Source organism: Canis lupus, chromosome 6 (genome assembly GCF_003254725.2).
Source record: "Canis lupus dingo isolate Sandy chromosome 6, ASM325472v2, whole genome shotgun sequence".
Classification (NCBI taxonomy): Eukaryota; Metazoa; Chordata; class Mammalia; order Carnivora; family Canidae; genus Canis; species Canis lupus.
The window spans coordinates 36,785,245-36,809,812 of NC_064248.1; the positions used below are offsets into that span (position 1 = coordinate 36,785,245).

The 24,568-nt window shown below is 45.7% G+C and overlaps 1 protein-coding gene across 5 annotated transcripts in view; it reads right to left on the reverse strand.

Moving 5' to 3' along the window:
• Positions 1-752: 752 nt before the first annotated feature.
• HMOX2 (heme oxygenase 2) overlaps positions 753-24,568 on the reverse strand; it is a 31,982-nt gene continuing 8,166 nt past the window's right edge. For 2 of the 5 annotated variants that reach the window (XM_035717271.2, XM_025416665.3), the window contains exons 2-6: positions 4,729-4,855; positions 3,466-3,583; positions 2,601-3,092; positions 1,547-1,673; positions 753-1,459 (exon numbers count right to left, since the gene is read on the reverse strand). In XM_035717271.2, the coding sequence (XP_035573164.1) occupies positions 1,332-1,459; positions 1,547-1,673; positions 2,601-3,092; positions 3,466-3,583; positions 4,729-4,814 (951 nt within the window). In that variant the 5' untranslated portion in view covers positions 4,815-4,855 and the 3' untranslated portion in view covers positions 753-1,331. Of the gene's footprint in view, positions 1,460-1,546; positions 1,674-2,600; positions 3,093-3,465; positions 3,584-4,728; positions 4,856-11,668; positions 11,729-17,436; positions 17,713-24,568 lie in introns of those variants that run through there. The other 3 variants (XM_025416664.3, XM_025416666.3, XM_035717268.2) reach the window with 3 other exon arrangements.

Below are 24,568 nucleotides of genomic sequence, written 5' to 3' on the forward strand. Positions count from 1 at the left end.
GCTATACTGACTGCCCAGGGGTGACGCCAAAACCCAGTGTAGACCAGCCCCAGGTTCTAGCTGGGACCAGACTGGGGTAGGAGTTGACTTCATTGCACTAGAAGGTTACCTTCCTATCTCTGACACTGATTTCACCCATCTCCATGCCATGGTCTCTGCCCACACAGTCTGCAGGCTGGAGTCCCCCTGGCTTGAGCTCCGGGTCATCCCACCCTATTTGCCTGTAGGCAAATACCCTTTTCCCCCTTAAGCCAGACACAGCCACTGGGGTTGGGGTTTCTGGTATGAAAGCTAATTGGGGGGTGGGGGGCAGCCAGTCGGCCCCCCTGGTTCTGAGCCAGCTCCACCCCCATCCTCATCTGAACTGTGAAAATGGGTAGGCTGGGTCAGCAGTAGGAAGACAAAGTTTTCCCTGCCATTTAACCCTTTTCTGAATAAAACTTTTGCAGATCCTCAATATATTAAACAAGAAACAACTTCCTATCAATAAAAATATTTAAGTTCGTATTTGTATTTTAGACCCTGAATTGTTGCATAATACAAGTATATGCACTTTTAAAAATCCTTATTTATAAACAAATTTCAAAAAGTAGGGAACCTCCAAAGTACTTCTGAGAATCACATCAAATTTGTGTGATGAGGTGGTCTTGCTCTGGGTGGAGGGCTGCAAGGTGACCAGGGGTGTCGGGAGCATGAGAAGGGCAGGAGTAGCTGAGGAGGAAAATGTTCTCGCCAGAAAAGAGGGAGGCAGCTGTCAGAGTCCACTTTATTGAGTGCTGTAGCATTTACACAGGTCAAGGGAGGCAGGCGATGGGCCATGGCTAAATAGACCCCCTCTCCAGGGTTTCTGCTTGAGAGGGATGAGGACTGGTTGGTTCAGGACGGTGCAAGCCACCCCTTCTCCTCCCCCAGGAGAGGCTCCCTCCCTCCCACAGAGCTACAGCAGCCTGGGCTTGCCGGCTGCACTATGCCCATCAGAGGAAAGGTTCCCACCTAAATGCTAACACAGGAGAAGAGTGAGGGAAGGAGCCTCAGGGTGAGCAGTGTGGACGCCCCAGGAGCAGAGCTGGTTCCAGAGGCCCAGGCTGGCCTGCTGAGTTGCACTGGCTGCTCCCGGAGCCAAAGCCTCATGGCTGCAGCCAGCTCAGCATCAAGCCCACAGAGGACGCTACAGGCAGAGGCTTTAGCGTCTGGCTTTTATTGGTTGCTTGTTTTCTCAAACCCAGCATTTAAAAAACAGTCACCTGAGGTGGTAGTTCAGTCACCGGTGGAGGCAGGGGCAGGCCAGTGGTCACTTGGGAAGAGGGTGCCAACGTGGTATGATGGGTCCTTCACATGTAGTACCAAGCCAAGAGGCTGGCAACCAGGGCCACACCAGCGGCCAGAATGAACTGCAGGCTGGGCTGACTCAGCACAGCCAGGGCTGTTCGGAAGGGGCAGCTGCTGCCCTCCAGGGCACCTGTGTGGTGGCACCAACAGGGGACATGGCATCAGTGGGGAACATGGACACACCCTGGGATGAGACTTTGGGACAGGCAAGACCTACCTCTGTCTGGTTTAGCAGCATAGTAGGGGCATTTACGCACATCTCCCTTCCCATCGTGCACTGGGACTCCGTCCTCCAGGATCTCTCTGGCCAACAAGGAGCCAGCCTGGTCCAGTTCATCAAATATCTGCAGGAGCAGGGGATGAACAGACATCACTGGATTGCATACACTCTGCTCTCAGAAATCTCTCTCTTCCCCTGAGCGGAGGGAGCTAGAACCAGCAAGACTTGCTCAGGAGAGCAAACCAGTAAATCAGCAGCCCTAGTGAGCAGCAGGCACCACCACAGCGACCTCACGCTTCTCCCTGGCACAGCTCTTGAAGTGGGACCACACCTGTGCTGCAGCATCTCACCACTGCTGACTCTGGTGGCTCCACCCTGGACACTGACCAGACAACACAGCCCACAGCTGGAACTCCCAGGGAGAAACAATGAGGACAGAACAAAAGCGCTGCCCCCACAACACGCTGTGAGCGCTGGCACTTTCCCATTGTCAGTGCCTAGGTATTTTTACTGAATGACAGGAACATGGGACAACTGAGGCCCCAGCAGGCTTGCTGATGTCAGACTAATCGGACAGGCCTGCAACTGGGGCTGGAGCCTCACTCCCCGTGCTGGCCACTCCTGGTGCTGAGGGCTGGCCTGGGCCCCGGGACAGAATCAGCCTCCCCAGGCGTGGCTGCATCTAACAGTCATTTGTAAACAGAGTTCTCCTCACTCTTAGTTCTGTGAACTTATCAAGTGAGACTTTTCATAGCAACCCTTGCTAAAAAAGGAGGAAATCCACTCAAGACAATCCTGTGGTGAGAGAAAAGGAGACAGCTTCATTCTCTCTGAACCCTCAGTGCTAGGACCTCACCCTCCCCAAAGTAAGCACACAGGGCACCTGTCAAACAGCGGAGCCATCACTGGGCTCATGCCCTCTGGCCGATTTGGTCCTGTACTTTCTGGCAGCCCACAGCTCATCTGGCCTAATGCACTGAAACCTGTTTGGGCAGCTCTGGATTGGCTCTTACCATCAGAGGCCCCCCTCCAGCCCAAGTCCCAGCAGTACCTGCATGTTGTACTCAAAGGCCTTGTTGGCCTCCTCCACAATCCTTTCCTTGGTCTTCAGGTTCAAGTCCAAGGCATTCATCCTGGCCCGGTACAACTGTTTGAACTGTTGTGCATTGTCCACGTTCTCAAACAGGTAGAACTGGGTCCCTTCTCCCGTGCTAGGCAGTTTCAGGGCCCGCTGGGCCACCTTCTTCAGCACCTGGCCCCCCGAGAGGTCCCCCATGTAGCGGGTATAGGCATGGGCTACCAGCAGCTCTGGCTCATTCTGCCCCACGTAGTGGATCCGCTCCACATACTTTTGGGCAGCCTCAGAGCACCGCACCTTCTCCTCCCAGTCCTCACCGAAGAAATACTCCATGTCCTTGGTCAGTGCCTCCTTCCGGTGTAGTTCCGTGGGAAAGTACAAGGGGGCAAAGGCTGGGTGGTCCTTGTTGCGTTCCATTTCCTCCTCGAGGGCGGAGTATGTGAAGTAAAGTGCAGTTGTGGCCAGCTGTTGAGGGTAAGGGGAGACCATGGCAAAGGGCTGCAGGCCTTGCCCAGCGAGCATGTCTCATGAGCCCACTGCTCCCACCACCCCGATCCCCAGAAGCCCATGTTTATACAAGGAATCATTTCACACCCAGGAAACTTCATGTTCCTTAAAGAAATGACATGGTGAATTCTTTGGAACGTGGATACTTCTGCTTCCTGCATATCACTGCGATGCTATTCTATTTAAGCCACATGAAACCGCAGTCTGCTATCAATGGAGTGGCGAGCGGGTGAGAAAAGGCCCAGCTGCCACCTCACAGCAGCTCCAAGGGGATCCTCCTCATGGGACCAAGGCCCCCAAAGTGACCCCATCCAGGACCAAGGGCACCCACCTTAAACAGCTCCTTCCTGATGTTGCCTTTCAGGAAGTCCTTGACAAACTGGGTGTTTTCTGCCCGGTCATGTGCTTCCTTGGTCCCTTCCTTCAGGAGCTCGGAGAGGTCAGCCATCCTGTGGAGATGGGCGTGTGAGTGCGTGTGTGTTAGCCCTGCTCGGTCTCAGGGTGGCCCCCGCTGAGCTGGAGGCAGAAGCTACTCAAAACTCCACTGCAGCACTAACACAGTCTGGCTGGGGAGCAGGCAAATGTGAATGGGCCCCAAGGACGTGGGCGCCATGTGGGATGATGGGCCTGTTCCTGAACAGTCCGTGTCTCTGTGAACCCCCCCCCAAATGAACAATGCTTGGTCTCTGTGGCCACCGTGTGCCTGAGGAAACACACACTTCTGATCCCACCAATATTTGCTGGCTTCTCCAGGGAGCAGCCAGTCTTTGCGAACGTGTTTCACAGAATCGTGCTGTGACGGACTGTGGATGTCCCTCCCTTGCCACCTTCCTCCCACCCTGACCCACAGCCTGTGCAGGTCTCCATGTCACTGGGCCCAGGTGTAGGATCAGAATGAGAGGGGCCAAGGCAGTGGGAACCAGGACCTAGATTTGTACTACTTAAAATGACACAGATGGTGTATGCCGACAGGTGCCACAGACCATATGTGACAAGGCAAAGGCCGCATGACCCAAAAGATGAGCAGCTCACGTGGTCCACACAATCCATCCACTAGAATGACAAAACCTTGGTCCCTCACAGCCCACCCTTTGCTAGCTTTTCTAAGAGATTAGTTCCTACCACCTACATGCTAAGAATCATTTATTATTAGCAATTATTTCAAGACATAAACAGCACTTTGTCAGTGACAGCGCTACAATGAGAAGAAGAACAATGGGAAAGAGGCTCTGGTCACTCAAGGCTTAGCAAGAACTGTCCCTACCCAGTAGGAAAAACTCTGGAGTCAGAGCTACTCCTACATTCTAGGGGGTGGAAAACACTGGAAAAGGTGCCAGGTTTGTCTGATGACCCTTTTTCAGCACAGATGACAAAACACTTAGGGTTTCAGAAAGAAAAAAGGATCTGAACTACCAATTCCATTCTTCAGCACTCCCTAGGGAAGCAGGGGGTAACTGCTCAGAAGCCCAGGGTGGCGTGTGATATATATCTCTGCAATTCCAGTCAGGGGTGTCTGTGGGTGGTGGGATGACCCTGACCACACCCTGGTGTCTGAGGCCCACAGGACTCAACACCGTCAGCCCCCAGCCCTCACCTGGTGTGGTTTTCCTTATCTGAGGCCCCAGAGCTCCTTTTCTCCGACTCATCCACCGCCTCTGAGGTCTCCAGTTCCGCTGACATTGCTGCTGAGTGTGATTCTTGCTGTGCTCACTCTTCTGGTCCTGAGGAGACACAAGGAGCTGGTGATACGGCACCCATGGCAGTCCGTTCCCCCAAACACTTGCTGGAACTGCTTTCCTCTGAGCCAATAGAACAGAGGAGTCACTCATGTGCCTTAGAAGTGTTTTCTTTAAAAATCAAGCTCTGCCATTACGGGGACCATTATTTGAATATGGACAAAATTTGAATATGGACAGTGGATTAGGTAACAGCACTGTACTAATATTGAACTTGCTGGTTTTTATAAATTGTACTGATTATATAAATGTCTTTGTTTTAGGAAACATATCCTGAAGTTTTGAAAAGTAAAGGGGCACACTGCAAGTTACTGTATAACAGTTCAGAAAAGTGTGTGTGTGTGTGTGTGTGTGTGTGTGTGTGTGTGTACATATTAGGGGGAAGGAGCAAGGAGATACGCAAGTAAAAGCAAATGAGGCAAAATGCTGGTGGTGAATTTGGATAAAAGGTACATAAGAGTTCTTTCAACCATTCTTACAATGTTTCTATATGTTTGAAATTCTATCAAAATTAAAAATTACCTAAAATACAAAATAACCACATAGATAAAGCTTAAAAACAAAAAAGCAGCAGCAGGCACAGCAGCTCTGGCCCATCCCAGCTGTCGTCACTGTTCTCACCAGCAGGGCGGCTTTGTGTGCAGAGCAGGGAGCAGGGCACTAAATGGGAGCAGTAAACCAGGCCGTTCCCAGCAGCTCCACAGACCAGCTGTATCAGGTACATGGAGTCACCAAGCAAGTGGACCAGCCCCAGCCTACTCCTGACTCTGCCAAGCTGAAGGAAATCATACAAGCTGGTGCATCAGTTCTCGATGCTGCTGCTACCAGGGCGGAGCCTTTGTCAGCCAGGAAAATAGGGTCCAATACAAGCTAACCCCCCACCCTTGGAGGCCTCTACTCTGGCAGTGCACAGCAGCAGCTCATCTGGGGAACTTTCCAAACGAAGAGCAGCACAGGTACACCAGCTATAATAACCTATAAAACCAGAGCTACCAAATTAAGCCAAGGAAAGAAGAGACCTTCATTTCTTACCTCAACCAGTGTCTATTTATTGAGCATTTTCTACATGTTCCACCAAGAAAAATAGGTGTCAAGGAGGACAAAAAAGTACAAGTAATGGTCCTTCAAAGGTATAAAGAAGAAAAGAAAAACCAACTTCTATCTCACCCCACAGACGTATCATTGCTAATATGTTAGCATATATCCTGAGTTTTCTCTAGGCATGTAATTATATCTTTTTTATCTTTTCGGATATTGTAAGACATAGTTGGGCAGCCCTGATGGCTTAGCGGTTTAGTGCCGTCTTCAGCCCAGGGCGTGACCCTGGAGTCCGGGGATCCAGTTCCGCATCGGGCTCCCTGCATGGAGCCTGCTTCTCCCTCTGCCTGTGTCTCTGCCTCTTTCTCTCTGTGTCTCTCATGAATAAATAAAATCTTTAAAAAAAAAAAACGATATGCATGGTATCACTTGTGGAATCTAAAAAGAACAGATTTGGGATCCCTGGGTAGCTTAGCGGTTTAGTGCCTGCCTTTGGCCCAGGGTGTGGATCCTGGAGTCTTGGGATCAAATCCCACATTGGGCTTCCTGCATGGGGCCTGCTTCTCCCTCTGCTTCTCTCTCTGTCTCTAATGAATAAATAAATTTTTAAAAAATCTTAAAAAAAATAAAAAGAAAAGATTTAAGTCATAGAAACAGGAGGGGTGCCTGGGTGGCTCATTCAGTTAAGCGACTGCCTTCTGCTCAGGTCATGATCCCGGAGTCCTGGAATTAAGCCACATCTCTGCTCAGCAGGAAGCCTGCTTCTCCTCCCTCTGCTTATACTCGCTCTGTCAAATAAATTAAAGTAAGAAAGGGAAGAGAAGAGAGAGAAAGGAGAAGAGAAAGAGAGAAAGAGAAAGAGAAAGAGAAAGAGAAAGAGAAGGAGAGACTGGTTGCCAGGGGCTAGAGGTGGGGATAATAGGAAGAGGTTGGTAAAAGGGTACAAATTTTCAGTTATAAGATGAGTAAGGCCTGAGGATTTAATCAACAGCACGGTGACTAGAGTTAATAATACTTTATTGTGTAATTGAAATTTTCTGAGAAGTGTAGCTTTTAAGCATTATCACCAAAGAATATGTGAGGTGATGGATTTTTTTATTCAATTATGGAAATCCATGGGACACCTGGGTGGCCCAGTGGTTGGGTGTCTGCCTTGGCTCAGGGCGTGATCCCGGATTCCGGGGATCAAGTCCTACATCGGGCTCCTTGCATGGAGCCTGCTCTCCTCCCTCTGCCTGTGTCTCTGCCTCTCTTTCTGTGTCTCACATGAATAAATAAATAAAATCTTTTAAAAAAAATTATGGAGATCCATGATTATAGATCATCACATTGTATACTTTAAATACATTGTAATTTTACTTGTGAATTATACCTCAATGAAATTGGGGGAGAAAAAGCCCCAAAATATATAGAAAATGGGACCTTCTATTAAATCCAAATCAGATATACTCTCATCTCAAAAATGCTGATGAACTAACTGTATGGTCCATTAATGTTAAGTCCAGAATGCAAAGTTAGGTGGTCATCACGTGGAGCAGAGTATTCAAAGAGGTCTCCTGGAGGGACGCCTGGGTGGCTCAGTGGTTGAGCATCTGCCTTTGGTTCAGGGCATGATCCCAGGATTCTGGGATTGGATAGAGTCCCACAGTCCCTGTGGGGGAGCCTGTTTCTCCCTTTCTGTGTCTCTCATGAAATAAACAAAATCTTAAAAAAAAAAAAAAAAAAGAGGTCTCCTGGAGAAGGGACGGCTTACCCAGGACCCTCAATGACAGACATCATTTGGGGTGGAGGAGGAGAAGGACCCTCAAGATCAAGGAACAATGTGAACAAAGTAAAATAGGACAGACCAGAGAGATACCATAAGATTGCCCAGCTACATATCCCTGTGTTCTTTTACCGAGGGGCCAAGGTAGACTTTGTTGGCTGCAGAATGAGCCCCACACCAGCTTGTCTGTGCTGACCTTTTACAGATCTTTACGAAAGAACATATCTGAGCTCTATGTCCTTGGGATCCTGAGAGTCAAGATTTATAACAGGCCATTCAGCAGTCAGGCTGCTGAGAGAAGAGGGTGCTGGATGGGCACTCTGGGCCACCCAGTGGAGGGAAGGGGGCAGAGTAAAAGGTCCCAGAATCGCTAGACAGGTGGCAGGTGCATGTGGCCAAGCCAAAGACCTAGCCCAGCTCCCATGCTGCTTGCAGCTGAAACTAAAAGTGGGCAAAGGATAAATGCAATCTGGTTGTCTAAGTTACTAGTTATAGTAACTTAGGTAAACCTCCTGCACCTAGTTATCATGCTGCACAATAGTGACTATATATATGATTAAATCTGATTATTGTTTCATTTGGTAATAACAGCACAGTCTGTGAGGGTGTGGTCCTGCCGGAGCAACAGGGCCTTTTGCATCTCTCAAAAATACAGGGATCCCTGGGTGGCACAGTGGTTTGGCGCCTGCCTTTGGCCCAGGGCGTGATCCTGGAGACCCGGGATCAAATCCCACGTCGGGCTCCCGGTGCATGGAGCCTGATTCTCCCTCTGCCTGTGTCTCTGCCTCTCTCTCTGTGTGACTATCATAAATAAAAAAAAAAAAATTTAAAAAAATATTTAAAAAAATACAAAAGGGGGAGGGGTGTCTGTGCTGGGTAATTCATTCAGTGAAGCATCTGACTCTTGGATTAGGCTCAGGTCATGATCTCAGGGTCCTACAATCGAGCCCTCATTGGGCTCTGTGCTCAGCCTGGTGTCTAGGTTTTTCTCTTCCTCTGCCCCCTCCTCCCGCTCACTCATGCTCTCTAAAATAAATCAATCTTTTTTTTTTTTTTTTTTTTAAATACCAATGTGGGAAGGCCAGCTTCCACAGATGTCCACTCATCAAGACTTTATTTGTGTCAATCTCCCTTCAGGTACACCTTTCCCCTCACCTGGGAGGAGGCCCAACTCTGGCCCCAGAGGCAGGGCCACAGCTGTCTGTATCAGTGGTGGAGCTCCAGACCCCAGAAAATACCAAGTTCTCAACAAACATTTGCTGAATAAAAAAATCCAAAGGAAGGGCACCTGGCTGGCTCAGTCAGAAGAATGTGCAACTCCTGATCTCAGGATCATAAGTCGAGCCCCAAGTTGGGTGTAGAGATTACTTACATAAATAAAAACTTAAAAAAGAAATCCAAAGGAAAGGAGGAAGGCAGGCAGTGGTCTCATGCATACTGCCAACAACAAGGCACCTGTGGACAACAAAAAGTAATCTGCTGTTGACTACTTCAATAGTTTTCTAAACTCAAAACACGATTTAACAATTTTGTTTTGAAAGAAAGATACTAGCCTACTCCACTCAGAGGCAAGAATCCTGAGTCCTTAATATGAACTAAAAGCACCATCTGCAGAGATGGGCATACTAGAGAAGGCTCCATTAGTATAGTCAACCCACACAAGCAGGGCCCAGGGAAGGCAGGTTGTGTCCATCCCTGGGGCCTGGTCACTGTTCTTCAAGGAAGTGGCTGTGTGGTGCAACATGAAGAAGCTACCTTATAATGTCAGAAACAAGGTCTACTTCATTCTCTGAAAAGCTATGTGTCCAAACTTTGTCTGACTGGCCTCTACACTCGAATCCTTTTCTCTTTGCAGGAACCACTGGAATTCCTAGAAAATCAGGGACCAAATCATAAATGTAGAACCTTTCTAGACTTCAACTCCTCATTATAAACAAGAAGCTGTCTCACTCCCCCTGGAGTCTGCTTAGGTTTTCTTCTCCCCCTTTCATTGTTGAAAAACAAACACACAAAAAGGATTCCACTCTGGGAAATACACTTCAAAAAGTATTACTGGTAATCAGTACCAAAACGGTTAAGTAGCCATACTAGGACATTAAAGAAAAAAGTCACACAGCCTAACAATACAGGGTAGGACTGCTCGAACAGGGTAAACAATAGAATCATGGCACAGCTGGGACAAGTTGATAGTTGATAGGCTATATCCACCATGGAAAAGTCTACATAGAGTTATTTTACATAAAGGTCTCAAAATGCTGACTATAAGCATGTGCAAAAGTATGTAAGTCAAACTGGCACCTGGGTGCCTCAGTTGGTTAAGTATCTGACTCTTGATTTCAGCTGAGGTCATGATCTCAGGGTTATGAGACTGAATCCCACATGCGGGGCTCTGTGGTCAGCAAGCAGTCTGCTTAAGGATCTCTCTCCCCCTCTCCCTCTGCCCCTCCTCTGGCTTGCACTCATGTGTGCACACTTTCTCTAAAATAAAGAAATAAATCTTAAAGTATGTAAGTAAAAACAAAACAAAACAAAAAAAAAAAAAACAAAGTATCTAAATATATTGATGATAACAGGAAGGCAGTTTGGCAAAATATAAACACTTGTTTGACTTTTTAGCTAATTGGCTCCTTCTTTTATATATAGTGGCCCAATTCTCTTGACAAGGGGGAAGACAGGGGACAAGAGAGAGGAAGAGAGATGGAGACAGAGTGGAAGTAGACCAAGCAAACAAGATAAGTTAAGAGCCTGCAGTGCACTAACTAGTCCACAGGGAGTCACTTGGGCCTTTACTTTGCTCTTACAAATTTCAGAAAGGTTCATATGCCCTGTGTGTTCTAATTCCAGAAAACTGTAACCCTCTGTTTATAAAATCTACCTCCATAACTCTGGTACTAGCTATTCATCTGATACAGGCTTTTAGTCTCACTCCAGATCTAATAGAAGTAGAAAAAATGTCCCATCACCAACGTTCCTTCCAGCAAACGAAGTTCCTTCCTATGAACCTGCCCAGCAGATCCAGAACACTCATTTCAAAGCCTTTGTTCCTGATAAATTGCAGGCTCAAGGCACTAGGGCTCCTGAAAGAAGAGACATATTCAAAGATATTAAATCCTCTTCCATGGACCCTCACGTCCTATAAACCTCAGAAAATCAGTGCAGTGCTGCCAGACAGGACTACATTATCACTCATTCCCCATTTGGTGATTTAAAAAGGCACAGGGGTGTCTGGGTGGCTCAGTCAGTTAAGTGTCTGACTCTTGTATTTCGGCTCAGGTCATGATCTCTGAGTTCAAGCCCTATGTCAGGCATCCCACTCAGCAGGAGTTGGCTTGAAATTTTCTCTTTCCCTCTCCTTTTGCCTCTCCCTGCACTTGGGCTCTCCTTCTCTCTCTTTAAATACATCTTAAGGGCAGCCTGGGTGGCTCAGCGGTTTAGCGCTTGCCTTTGGCCCAGGGCGTGATCCTGGAGTCCTGGGATCGAGTCCCACGTCGGGCTCCCTGCATGGAGCCTGCTTCTCCCTCTGCCTGTGTCTCTGCCTCTTTCTCTCTGGATCTCTCATGAATAAATAAATTAAATATTTTCAAAAATAAATATTAAGAAATAAGACAAAAAAGCACAATAAAGACAATCCATAATAATTCTTTTCCATTTTGATTCTTCTTTGCCCTGAGAAACTACTGAAGAAGGGAGGAGGTTGCAGAGGTCAGCCAGCACTAGAGAGCAAGGTGGGGGAAGGGGTAAGAAAATGCAAGGCAGGGATCCCTGGGTGGCGCAGCGGTTTGGCGCCTGCCTTTGGCCCAGGGAGGGATCCTGGAGACCCGGGATCGAATCCCACGTCGGGCTCCCGGTGCATGGAGCCTGCTTCTCCATCTGCCTGTGTCTCTGCCTCTCTCTCTGTGTGTGTGTGACTGTCATAAATAAAAAAATAAATAAATAAAAAGAAAAAAAGAAAATGCAAGGCAAACAGCTCCCTGGAATTAGAACAATTCTCTTACCTGACACTGGAATTGACGTGACCAGCTACCAGCTATAGATGCCCACAACATGAGCTGGTGTTGTTATCCCAATGCGCAGAGGAGGAAACAGCCAAAGGAAAGGTAGTAAGTGGTTGCTCAGACTCCTGTACTGGGTTGGCCATAGCTCCCACCCCTCCCTGCTAAATAGCTTCTGGTTGGGCACAAGGAGTCCCTGGCCTGCTTACCAGAAGGCTGTTCCTAGCTCAGAGTTTACTGCTGTATAGAACTGGCATCACATTAACAAGAGGCGATTATTCTTTGGCTTTCACAAGTGCTGTCATCATGTTTCCCCAGTTAAATAAGAAGCTTCTTACAAAGACAGATTATCAAGACTCCCTCAGACTCAGTTTCTCAGAGTCCAGTGCCATATTCCAAATCACATACAAGCCAGCACCCTGGGCAGTCTCCAACTTGGGTTGTAACTGCTGTAGATGCACAGATGGAATGCCTGAGAAAGCTAGCTAAATGGGGGTGGACAAGAAAATATTAGTTTAATTTACCAGGGGTATCCAGCTGGCTTGGTTGGAAGAATATGTGACTCCGTCTTGGTTGGGGTTGTGAGTTTAAGCCCTATGCTGGGTGTAGAGATTACTAAAAAAAAGATTACTAAAAAAAAAAAAAAAAAAAAAGGTAATTAAATACCAAATAAAATAATAAACATTTTAATTGGGAAATTTTTTAAAAATTTGGTATTATGCCTCTAACTGGTATATAATCTGGTTTTGTCTTTCTTCAGATATCCCTCCCTTCCTTCTTCCCTTCTCTCTTATGGTTTGGATTTTCTAACTAATGACTTGTTTGTACTTCCCATGCCTCTAAGCTGGCCAAGGCCCTTCTCATCCCATAGGGCCCAGTTAGGCTGGCTTCTGCATTTACCCAGCTGTGTTTCTCTGCTACCCTGGTCTCTGGGTCCAGAAGGCCCAGGGTCTCCCTGCAATCCCTGGCCCCCTCTGACTCCTCCAAACAGGCCTAGTTTTCCATCAACTTCCCCTGCCTCCCCACCCCGGGAGACTGCTCCTCACCCATGTAGCTGTGATGGCAGGCAGTCCATGGGGCTCTATTACTTTTTATAGCCAGCACTAGAAGGAATGAAGACTCCAGTTTCTTTTGTCTGAAGGTCTACTTCTGGTCATTGGTGCAGCTTCCTTCCCACGGCCCAGGGGTGTGTACCTACGTGTTCCACTCTTTGGGTTCAATAACTGTATACATCTTTGTCTATGATCTCACCTTGCCCACTTTTATTGCAACATTTAAGAGGGTCACAGTTCAAAAATAATGTATTACCTCTCGCAGAAACTATGGGCATTATGTGCCCCACAAATGTTTTTAGATAAACACAAAATACAAGAATCCCAGACTCTCTATCCTGGATTATAGCATCTCTTCCTTCTCTATATGCCCTAAAGGCCTTTCATGTTTAAGTGAGAAAATATCTTTTTCTGTTTACCAATACCATAATCAGGCCAAGTCAATTCTTAATGTTGCCACACAGTCCTATCAGGCCTCAGCAGATATATATAAGTGGGTTGTTTACCTAAAAATTCTTTTCTGAATACATGTCTACCTAAAAATAAATTCTAACAACCTAGTTATAAACCCTATATATGATCTGGGAACAAAGAACCCTAGAGCTACTATAGAGGGAAGAAACTGGGAGCAGGAAGGTACAGATCTTGAGCCTCCAAATCTCTCTCTACATTTTTCACCTGTAGGAATGAATATCTGCCCAGCGTTCCATTCCACAACACTAGGAGGATCAAATAAGATAACGATGTGAAAACACTTAATAAAAAATGTTAAATTCTACAAACGCTACAAAAGGAATTGAGAATGAACCCAGTTCATTCAACTAGCTAGTTTACTAGCTAGTCTGCCCCAAAAGATACCCCAGGTGAGCTTTTCAAACCTTACTAGGACACCAGGAAACTCTCAACAGGAGGGAGAAGCCCTGTTTCCGGATGTGGTGTGGAGAAGAATTTGTTCTCCTTGGCACGGTTTACAATCCAGCATTGACAAGGGCAAACCCCACACCAAGGGCCAGTTTTGTGTGTCATTCAGTGAATCAATGTGCAGAAGAAGTGCCATATTTGTCTTAAGTAAACAGTCACTTGACTGGCCCTGCTCGGCTCCCAGACCTCAGGGAGGCTGGAAGGTAGATGGGGGCAGGGGAGTGACGCTTATGGACCTGTCGGTTTACTGGGACCAATTCTGGGCTCCTGCTAACTGTTGATTATTGCTATAGACTCACCTCACCTTTGGGAATGGAAAGGCAGCTGGGCCTTACACAAAGAATATGGTCTTTAGAACTATAAAAATTTGGGTTTGAGATCTGGACTCCCAATGCTGAGTAGCTACATCGCTGTAGATAAGTCATAACTCCCTAAAGGCTGAATCTCCTCATCCATAAATAGGGTAACTCCCTTTGACCCACATTTTTAAATAGGCTCTAAGGACTAAATGAGCTAATGTGCATATAGTGTTTGATGAAATGTAAGGCTGCCTCAAATGTTGATGATCTCTTACTGAGGAAGTTGTTGAAGAAAATGTGCAGCTGAGTGATTATGAAACCCTGAGGAAGATGACAAAATCCAGTGAACCCACAGATAATTATGAGCAGGTCATACCTGAGGACTTCTGAGTTGGCCCTAATCCTCTGGCAGTGCCAGGAAATGGGAATACCTGTTCTTTCCAAGAAGAGACATGTGACCACTGCAGCTAGAAAATCCTCACTGCAGATGCTAGATGATCCTGGCTGAGCCAGATGCTGGGAGTAGTGGGTGGGGTTGAATCAGCCCTAACCCAACAAGGCACCTGATGAGAGAGGCCTCCCAAAACTCTGATGAAACCACATTATCTAGGTCAACAGCTTCTGAGTTTATACAAGAAATGGCCTGAGGTCTCCTCTGAACTCTGCTACTACCACTCCTCAGGAAATCTTACACACAAATTTCATCCTTTTCATTTTAATAACTGGGTGAATTCAATCCCATAGTTCATTGACTGGATAACTATTAACCTCTTGATAAAGAGCAAGTTTCAGACAAGGAATCCTGGAAAAGTAGAGACACCAGGGACACAAAACTATTGCATCAGATTTACTAAGCACACATTTGCACATCTGGACAATAAGCAACCAGAAAGCAAAACAACCACTAACTAGTCCAAAGGCACTAGCTTCTTAGTAACCTCAAAAACTGACCACTCAGGAAGTCCAAGACTTCTCTGGCGGGCTTTCTTTTTTTACTGGGGCTTGGCGTGTGCTCATCTCTAGCATGTTTAAATACAAATGAGCAAGCATTCAGAGTAGACATTGGGGATGAAACCTGAAAAGAGCTCAGAGTAGGGATGCCTGGGTGGCTCAGTGGTTGAGCACCTGTCTTCAGCTCAGGGCATAATCCCAGGATCCCTGGATTGAATTCCAGATCAGGCTACCTGCGGGGAGCCTGCTTCTCCCTCTGCCTGTGTCTCTGCCTCTCTCTGTGTCTCTCATAAATAAATAAATAAACATTTAAAAATTTTTTTTAAAAAAAGAGCTTGGAGTAGGGGCCAGGAGCCTACTGTTGCTGCTGCTGAAGACCTGGTAAAGGGACTTCCTACTATGAACATAAAGACTCCTGTTCCCTGAATGTCACTCCACCTCATATGAGAGGACCATGTCTTAGGGCTGAGAAGATGAAGACTCTTTCCCATGAGAAGTACCCGGGGCCAGAGCTGAAGCCCTGACTGAATTCTAAAACGGGTAAGACCACATTTTATAAGAATACCTCTGCCTGGGGGATCCCTGGGTGGCACAGCGGTTTGGCGCCTGCCTTTGGCCCAGGGCGCGATCCTGGAGACCCAGGATCGAATCCCATGTCGGGCTCCCAGTGCATGGAGCCTGCTTCTCCCTCTGCCTATGTCTCTGCCTCTCTCTCTTTCTCTCTCTCTCTCTGCGTGACTATCATAAATAAATAAAAATAAAAATAAAAAAACAATTAAGAAAAAAAAAAAGAATACCTCTGCCTGTGTCTCTGCCTCTTTCTCTAAGTCTCTCATGAATAAATAAAATCTTAAAAAACAACAACAACGTGTACTGTTTAAAAAAATAAATAAATAGGGATCCCTGGTGGTGCAGCAGTTTAGCGCCTGCCTTTGGCCCAGGGCACAATCCTGGAGACCCAGGATCGAGTCCCACGTCGGGCTCCCGGTGCATGGAGCCTGCTTCTCGCTCTGCCTATGTCTCTGCCTCTCTCTCTCTCTCTCTCTCTGTGACTATCATAAATAAATAAATAAATAAATAAATAAATAAATAAATAAATAAATAAATAAATAAAAATAAATAAAGCCTAGGGGCAGCCAGGGTGACTCAGCAGTTTAGCACCTCCTTCAGCCCAGGGGGTGATCCTGGAGACCCAGGATCGAGTCCCACGTCGGGTTCCCTACATGAAGCCTGCTTCTCCCTCTCCCTGTGTCTCTGCCTCTCTCTCTCTCATGAATAAATAAAATATTTATAAATAAATAAATAAATAAATAAATAAATAAATAAATAAATAAAGCAAGCCTAGACATCAGACATCCCACAAGGGCTGTTTTTTTTTTGTTGTTTTGTTTTTTTTAAGGGCTGGTTTTAACAGAAGAAATGCTGATTCACCAAGGGTCATCCCTAGGTACCATCAAGTAAAAATTATTCCAACTTTGGAACAATCTCGAAAACATGTGTCCTGTGGCTTCAGTACAGTCATCATTATCCCTTTCACTCAGGTGCAACAGTTGTCACATGTGTCTTCAGCATCTCTCATAGATGATGACTTTGAATAGCATTTGGGGGGTGGAGGGAGAGTGGCTGGCTGATTAGGATGCTCCTGCTGAATTTTCACTTTGGAAAATGGAGTGCTATCGGCTCCCAGGTGCTTTCCTCTCTACAAAGAGACTCAAAAGAGCCTCAGCAGCACCTCTGCAAGAACAGAAGGTCCTCAAGTTCACCGTGGGAGTGTGGTACAGAGGAAGAGCGCCAGACTGAAGTCTATAGACCTGGGCACACCAGGCTAAGTCACTTTCAAGCAGGGTCCCATTGACTGTGAAGAAATGAAGATTGATAGATTTAAGTAATATGGCCAAGGTCACTTAGAAAGTTAAAAATGGAGCTGGGGGGCAGCCCAGGTGTCTCAGTGGTTTAGCGCCTGCCTTCGGCCCAGGGAGTGATCCTGGAGTCCGGGGATCCCACGTTAGGCTCCCTGCATGGAGCCTGCTTCTCCCTCTGCCTGTGTCTCTGCCTCTCTCTCTGTGTCTCTCATGAATAAATAAATAAAATTAAAAAAGAAAAAGGAGGGATCCCTGGGTGGCGCAGCGGTTTGGCGCCTGCCTTTGGCCTAGGGCGTGATCCTGGAGACCCAGGATCGATTCCCACGTCGGGCTCCCAGTGCATGGAGCCTGCTTCTCTCTGCCTGTGTCTCTGCCTCTCTTTCTCTCTCTGTGACTATCATAAATAAATAAAAAAAAAATTAAAAAAAAATAAATAAATAAAATAATAAAAAAAAAAAAAGAAAAAGGAGCTGGGATCAAACCGAAGTCCTTCCTGAATTCAAGCTCATTCCTCCTATCCCAGTTAACAGGCATGTGAAATTAGTATGATGACACCACCGACTACTAGCAAAACGGAAAATGAGGCTATACTACAATGCATTTACTTGTGCAGTGAAAGGGTTTTCTAAACCACTGAGTGCTATTTGTTTTTGTTGTTGTTGTTGTTGTTTTGTATGAAAAGTTACCTCAGTCCTATGATTTCTGAGAAGTAAATGCTCAGGCTCCCATTTGAAACTTCAGAAGCTGCTGCTGCCCATCTCACAACACTCACCTTCGCTTGCTCAGATTACAGATTACACGGCAACCAGGAAGATTGTCCCCTGGTGAGCCCTGCTTTTGTTGACTAGCAGGGCAAACCAAGACTGGAGACAGCTGGTTCCAGAGGGGAGGATGGCATCTCCACCACTTGGTGCATGAAGGGAAGCAGCCAGACCTGCCAGGCTTTGGTGAACAATGAAGCCAGAGACTTGCAGCATCCCTACACCAATGAGAGGTCACAATAGGATCTGCACATCTCTATGGCACCTAGTGTCATAGTAACTAGAGAGAACTAGAAGATCTGGTTTCGAATCTAAAAGTATGCTCTCCATGTGCTGAGTGTTTAAAATCTATTTTGTCCTGGGGCACCAGGGTGGCTCAGTCAGGCATATAACTCTTAGTTTCAGCTCATGGGTCATGGGATTGAGCCCCACGTCAGGCTCTACCCTCGGGGGTGGGGAGTCTGCTTGGAGATTCTTTCCCTCTGCCCCTCCCCACCTCTCTCTCATAAATAAATCTTTTTAAAAATATATATTCAGGGACGCCTGGGTAGCTCAGCAGTTGAGCGTCTGCCTTTGGCCCAGGGCGTGATCCCAGAGTGCCAGGATCGAGTCCCACATTAGGCTTCCTGCATGGATCCCTCTTCTCCCTCTGCCTATGTCTCTGCCCCCCCACCCCCCGTGTGTGTCTCTCATGAATAAATCAAATCTTAAAATATATTTTTTTTTCAGTCCCATCTTTGTCTACTAAAAATATGTTTACTTGGGAACAGTAGTGCAATGGATAGGAAGTATGTCAACATAAACTTCATGTAAGATTAGGAACTCCAGGGCAGCCCCGGTGGCGCAGCGGTTTAGCGCCGCCTGCAGCCTGGGGTGTGATCCTGGAGATCCAGGATCGAGTCCCACATCAGGCTCCTTGCATGGAGCCTGCTTCTCCCTCTGCCTGTGTCTCTGTCTCTGTCTCTCTCTCTCTCATGAATAAATAAATAAAATCTTAAAAAAAAAAAAAAAAAAAGATTAGGAACTCCACAGGCCAAGGTATTGGTCAATCTAATGAGGCTCCTGTATCTCACTTTGGACCTGTAAGGGATCTTAACACATTCCCACAGGCCTACAGTTAGGTATTATTCCCAGGCCTTTTCACAATGAAAATGGGGGAAGGGGTGGGTGGGTGGAGTGGAAGCAAGGAAACAAGCCCAGACTCAGAATTGTTAACTCCAAAAGGCTGGCTCCATCCTACAAAATCAGCAAGGACAAGCAACAGCAGCTACTGGGACTTGCTCAGAGTAAGGAGTTTAGCTTTCCCAGAGGGTCCTGCCTCCACTGGTAGAGGGGTCAGGGGCACAGAGCAGTCAGCCTGCTGCTGCCCACTCTGGCTCCTTATGCTAGTGGAAGGGCAACACAGCTCCTTGGAATGCAGCTGTTTTCCTCCCTCAGTATATCTGGCCTGATTTGTACATTAATGCCGAAGTCCCATAGAAGTAGCCAGGGAGGGCAGCCCGGGTGGCTCAGTGGTTTAGCGCCACCTTCAGGCCAGGGTGTGATCCTGGAGACCCGGGATCGAGTCCCACATCGGGCTCCCTGCATGGAGCCTGCTTCTCCCTCTGCCTGTGTCTCTACCTCTCTCTCTCTCTCTCTCTGTGTGTGTGTGTGTCTCATGAATAAATTAAAAATTAAAAAAAAAAAAGAAGTAGCCAGGGACCAGAGTATAAAGAAAATATATCATAATAAAGAAAATATACCGTAAGCAGTGTGAAATTACCAGCAGTTGGTTGTAACAGCAGCACTCTCCTTTTGTCTAAAAAGTCTCTCATTAAGAGCCCTGATTTACAGGGATCATCTTTAAAAAACAAAACATTCATGAACATTACCATAACAAATTACTTCAAACACCCCTCAAAACCACTCTTAAAAGTCAGAAAGATCAAAGTGATACAGTGATTACTGAGCAAAATGCCCTCGAACTCGAACTCTTTCTAGATATTTCGGCTCTTCAAGGAAGCCTTCTAGCATGGAGGGAAGAGGTAACAGATTGTCACACCCTACTCGACATGATCTGTGAAATTTTTACAACCAATGTGGTTTACTTTCCTCACCAGTATGAAATTCCCAGAATACAAATTCCCCATACAACATCATGGCAGAACCTCCATGTCTATATAAATGCCATATGTGCCTATTAATCCTTTAATTTTTATTCAAGTATAGTTGAGGTACAATATTATATTCGTTTCAGGTATACAGGGATTTGACATCTACATACATTGCAAAATGATCTAAGTGAAGTCTAGTTACCACCAGTCACCACACAAACTTATTGCAATGTTACTGACTATAATCCCTAAGCTGTACTTTTCTTTCACACTGTTCATCACACCTTTATCATATATCCTTTACAGAGATTTCTCAGAAAAAAATGAATTTCCACCAAAAAACAGAAGGGGCTGTTACTAGATGGGGCAACGTGGCATTGTCCACAGATGACAATGAAAGGGGTCACAGTACTTTCCTGGGAATAGGACTGATCTGTATTATTTGGATCACTAGGAGGCAAAACCTTTAAAGCTTAAAGCTCAGTACGGAAGGAAGCCAGGCAGAGGTAAAGCCCCTGACAGTACTGACTTTATGGAATGGAACAAAAAAAACTGGAAGAAATCTAATGATTGTTTATCAGTCTGGTGTGTGACCGACAAACAGACTAACACTCAAGAGAACTAACTTCTATTACCAGGCCTGCACTGGCTATCTGTATTATAGGACTTTCCAGGAACTCCAATATCTTCATTTTATAAAACCAGAGATGGGCACCTGGGTGGCTCAGTCGGTTAAGCGTCTGCCTTTGGCTCTGCTCATAGTCCTAGGGTCCTTGGAAAGAGCCCTGCATTGGGCTACCTACTCAACTGGGAATCTGCTTCTCTCTCTCTGCCTCCCCTCCCCCGATTGTGCTCTCTCTCAAATAAATAAATAAAATTTAAAAATAAAATGGGAGGTATTTCTCAGTAAGCTGCAGGGAGAATGGTATTTAATATGAGGCAGAACAAGAAAAGCTGTGGGCTCCCCCCAACCTGTTTTAGGCCAGAGCAGCTTCCAATTCCTTGCTACTCTTTCTTCAAAAATGGGGTTGTGCTACTTCTAAAAATAAGGTATAGAAAACAATGAGCTTGATGATCCTGGAGCCCTGATATTACATTAAGAGTTACCTAAGGAAAAAAAAAAAAAAAAAAGAGTTACCTAAGCAAACCTTTTATGATCTATTATAGTACCTATATTCCATTACAGTACTTATTTATATTCCAGATTACTGCTCATTTATCTTTCTCTCCTGCTGCCCCAACACAGGACACCCAATCAGGGTTTGCTGAGTCAATGAATGATTTTCAGAATTTGAGGTATTCTCAAAATCAAGGTATTCTCAAACAGCAGATGACAAAGACAGTTAAAAATGAATCCCAGAGGGGTACCTGGCTGGCTCAGTCAGTAGAGCATGTGACTCTTGATCTCAGGGTTGTGAGTTCAAGCCATACGTTGGGGGTGAAGACTACTTAAAAAAAAAAAAAAAAAAAAGAATCCGAGAAATAAAAATGGCTGGCTAGTGAGTAAGCATTTTTACTGCAGAAATTTCTACTGATAAGGGTGAGGAATGAGACTGGCCATGTCGGAGGACCAAGTATGTGAGGCTTTGTGCTCAAATAACAGTTTAATCTTTGAAGGAGAAATGCTACATTACATTGTTTTTTTTTTTTTTAATTTATTTATGATAGTCACAGAGAGAGAGAGAGAGGCAGAGACACAGGCAGAGGGAGAAGCAGGCTCCATGCACCGGGAGTCCGACGTGGGACTCGATACCGGGTCTCCAGGATCACGCCCTGGGCCAAAGGCAGGCGCTAATCCACTGCGCCACCCAGGGATCCCCATTACATTGGTTTTATTTTTTTATTTTTTTATTTTTTTAAATTTTTATTTATTTATGATAGTCACAGAGAGAGAGAGAGAGAGAGGCAGAGACATAGGCAGAGGGAGAGGGAGAAATAGGCTCCATGCACCGGGAGCCCGACGTGGGATTGGATCCCGGGTCTCCAGGATCGCGCCCTGGGCCAAAGGCAGGCGCCAAACAGCGGCGCCACCCAGGGATCCCCTACATTGGTTTTAAACTGGCTTTCTTACATGCCACAGATAGAGCTACTGAGAACACATCTTTTAGATTTTGTTTTAAGCACTGTGAAAGCCTGACTGGGAGCAGAACGCTGCCTTATGGCATCCCCCCACCTTTTCTTTTTAAAGAACTGGATTGGTTCTGCAAAAAAAAAAAAAAAAAAAAAAAAAAGAACTGGACTGGACTGGCAAAATTTTAAGTCAATGTAACAAATGCTTGCCAGCACTCTTTTACCCCAGGCAAGCACAAACCACCTGACACTTCCTGATGTCTATCTCTGTAAAAACCCTTTATTCCTCTAGTTGGCTTTGGAGAGAAGGGATACACAGCAGCATTCTCATGTTTGCTACTCTAGGGAAGGGGTCAACCCAAAGAAAGAACAGCTATAGAGTCTAACAAGCCTACATCCTGTCTCTAAGAACATTTTGGAGGAAATACACCAAGGAATAAGGTTATCATTACTGCCAGGGGAAAAAGCAAAATACTACAGTGATCACAACTTACTAAAGGAAAACAAACTAACAACAGTTGGCCACTGTAAAACTAAATAACTTCCTCTTCCATGAGGCAGCCCCCACAGACTACATGAATTAAAAATACATGAAGTGGGTGCCTATAATTCCCAAGAATTCCAAAGAACTGGACAAATATTACTGTCTCTATTAATCATTATCAAGAAGAAATTCAAATAGCCCAGAACATCTACTGTTACCTAAGGACATGATTAAGCAATAATGAACTAATAACTTTGTGGGAAAAGAAGGTAGACAAAAAGAGGGTAAATATTCAACAGCTAAGAAAGGCAGGGGACCATGTGCTCCAGGGCTGAGAGGCATCTCAATCTTTTCTTTTTTTAAAAGACTTAATTTTTATTTATTTGAGAGAGAAAGAGAGTGTGCACATGTATACAAGGAGGGGGGGATCCCAAGCAGACTCTGCACTGAGCCCAGAGCCCCATGCAGGGCTCGATCCCATGATCCTGAGATCATGACCCATGCTGAAATTAAGTCTGACACTCAACCAACTGAGCCACCCAGGCGCCCCTCAACCCTTTTTCTAAACCAAACCCTACACAAAAGACCAATACATAAAGGAAATACAGTGAGTAGTCTCCACAGTTGGAATGGTGGCAGGGTACACCTGGCTGCTCAGTCAGTAGAGCATATGACTCTTGAGTTCAAGACCCATGGTGGGTGTAGAGCTTACTTAATTTAAAAATAAATAAATAAAAGATAAAACCAGGCCAAGTATTCAGGAGCTCAGCTCCTCTAGCATCCTTAGGAACTCTTGAGCTCAGCCTAGTTTGCTGGCTGTGGTCTAGGGAAGCTAGGTCATTTGCTTTGAAACAGATGGCTTCCATTTCCTGCTACATGTGCTAAGTGACAGTGACTCTAGGACAGTATCTTACTTAGGTTTGTGTGTCCAAGCAACAAAAAGAAGCTGGTCCTGGATTAGCCACTGTTCCTGGACCTGCCCAGGGCTTTCTCGCTGCTGCACCAGAGCTCCCTTTACTGTTTCACACCTTGTTTCCAATAGTCCAGTAGCTTCCTGAAAACATCCTGACCTTCCAAAAAGCCTGTGGTTTCTGTGTCTTCAATTCATCCCATCCCTAATACTCTTAGCTCTAACTCTGTATTTACTACCCTTGATTTTAAGATTTCTGAGGACAGGCTTGGATCCTCAACCACACTAGTTAAGGGAGGGTGCTTTAGCTGCCCTGTTCCTAGGAACCAGATTAGATCATGACTTTTCTGGGAATGCAATGTCCTCTGCAATGAGCACTCACGTATGTCCCATGACAGTATTTGGTAAAAGGCTATTTGTTTACAATGGAATTCTATGGTTTGTCTCTAAACTTCCACCGAAGTACTTCCTCAGCTGAAGACAGAAATTCAGAGACATACACTTCTGAAGATGGGCAGGAAGGGTATTTGCCAGAATAATCATTAACCTTTTTTTGGTTGCAAATCCCTTTGAGAATCAGATGACAGCTTTAGACTTTCCCCCCAGGACAATTACAAATGATGCCAATGACATTCCAGAGCAACCGGAGGCCCCTAAAATTTGCCCATGGACCCAGAGTTCAAGTTAAGAATCCCTATTCTAGCATTCTCTTTATGAGAGACATTCTCATTATAATATGTTTTCAAGTGAGACTCTCAGTACTCATTAAAGAGAAGTCTCCCATTTCTTTGGTTGCCTTCTTTTCTCTTCTTTTACCTAACCCCAATGGGTTCAGTTCAAGTTCTTCAGTCTTTTCTCTCACCTCTTCAACTTCCCTCATCTCCCAAAACACTGGAACAACAATCATAAACCATATAAAGCAATTTTACTCTTTCAGGTTTCCCCAAGGTGATAGCCAACTCCATGTGAACAAGGACTGTGCTGGGTTTGTTGTTTTGCAAACCCCCTCAGTGGCAATACTTCGCACACCACAGAGGGAATACATACTGCCCAACAGGCAGACATCACTGCTCCTTTGTCCTTCTATCTTTAGGCATTTGCATTTGAACTTTAACTTTAAAACTGGACATATGCCCTAGGAAAGCCAAATGCAAAAGCAAGAAAGAATAACCTACAGCAGTTTGTCATCCCACGTTTCTTGTCTTGGGTCCTCTAGACGACTTTGTAAACACAAAGAGCAGGACAAACATGACACTGAATACATACACTTGGAAATTTTTCTGAAGTTGTCAAAAAAAAAAAAAAGTATGGTACAAGAACGGAGTGTTTTAAAAGTTATCTTCTATCTAACCACAGAAGGCTCAGTGGTTGAGTGTGTGCCTTTGGCTCAGTTTGTAATCCCAGGAGTCCCACATCAGGCTCTCCACAGGGAGTCTGCTTCTCCCTCTGCCTATGTCTCTGCCTCTCTGTGTGTGTTTCTCATGAATGAATAAATAAATA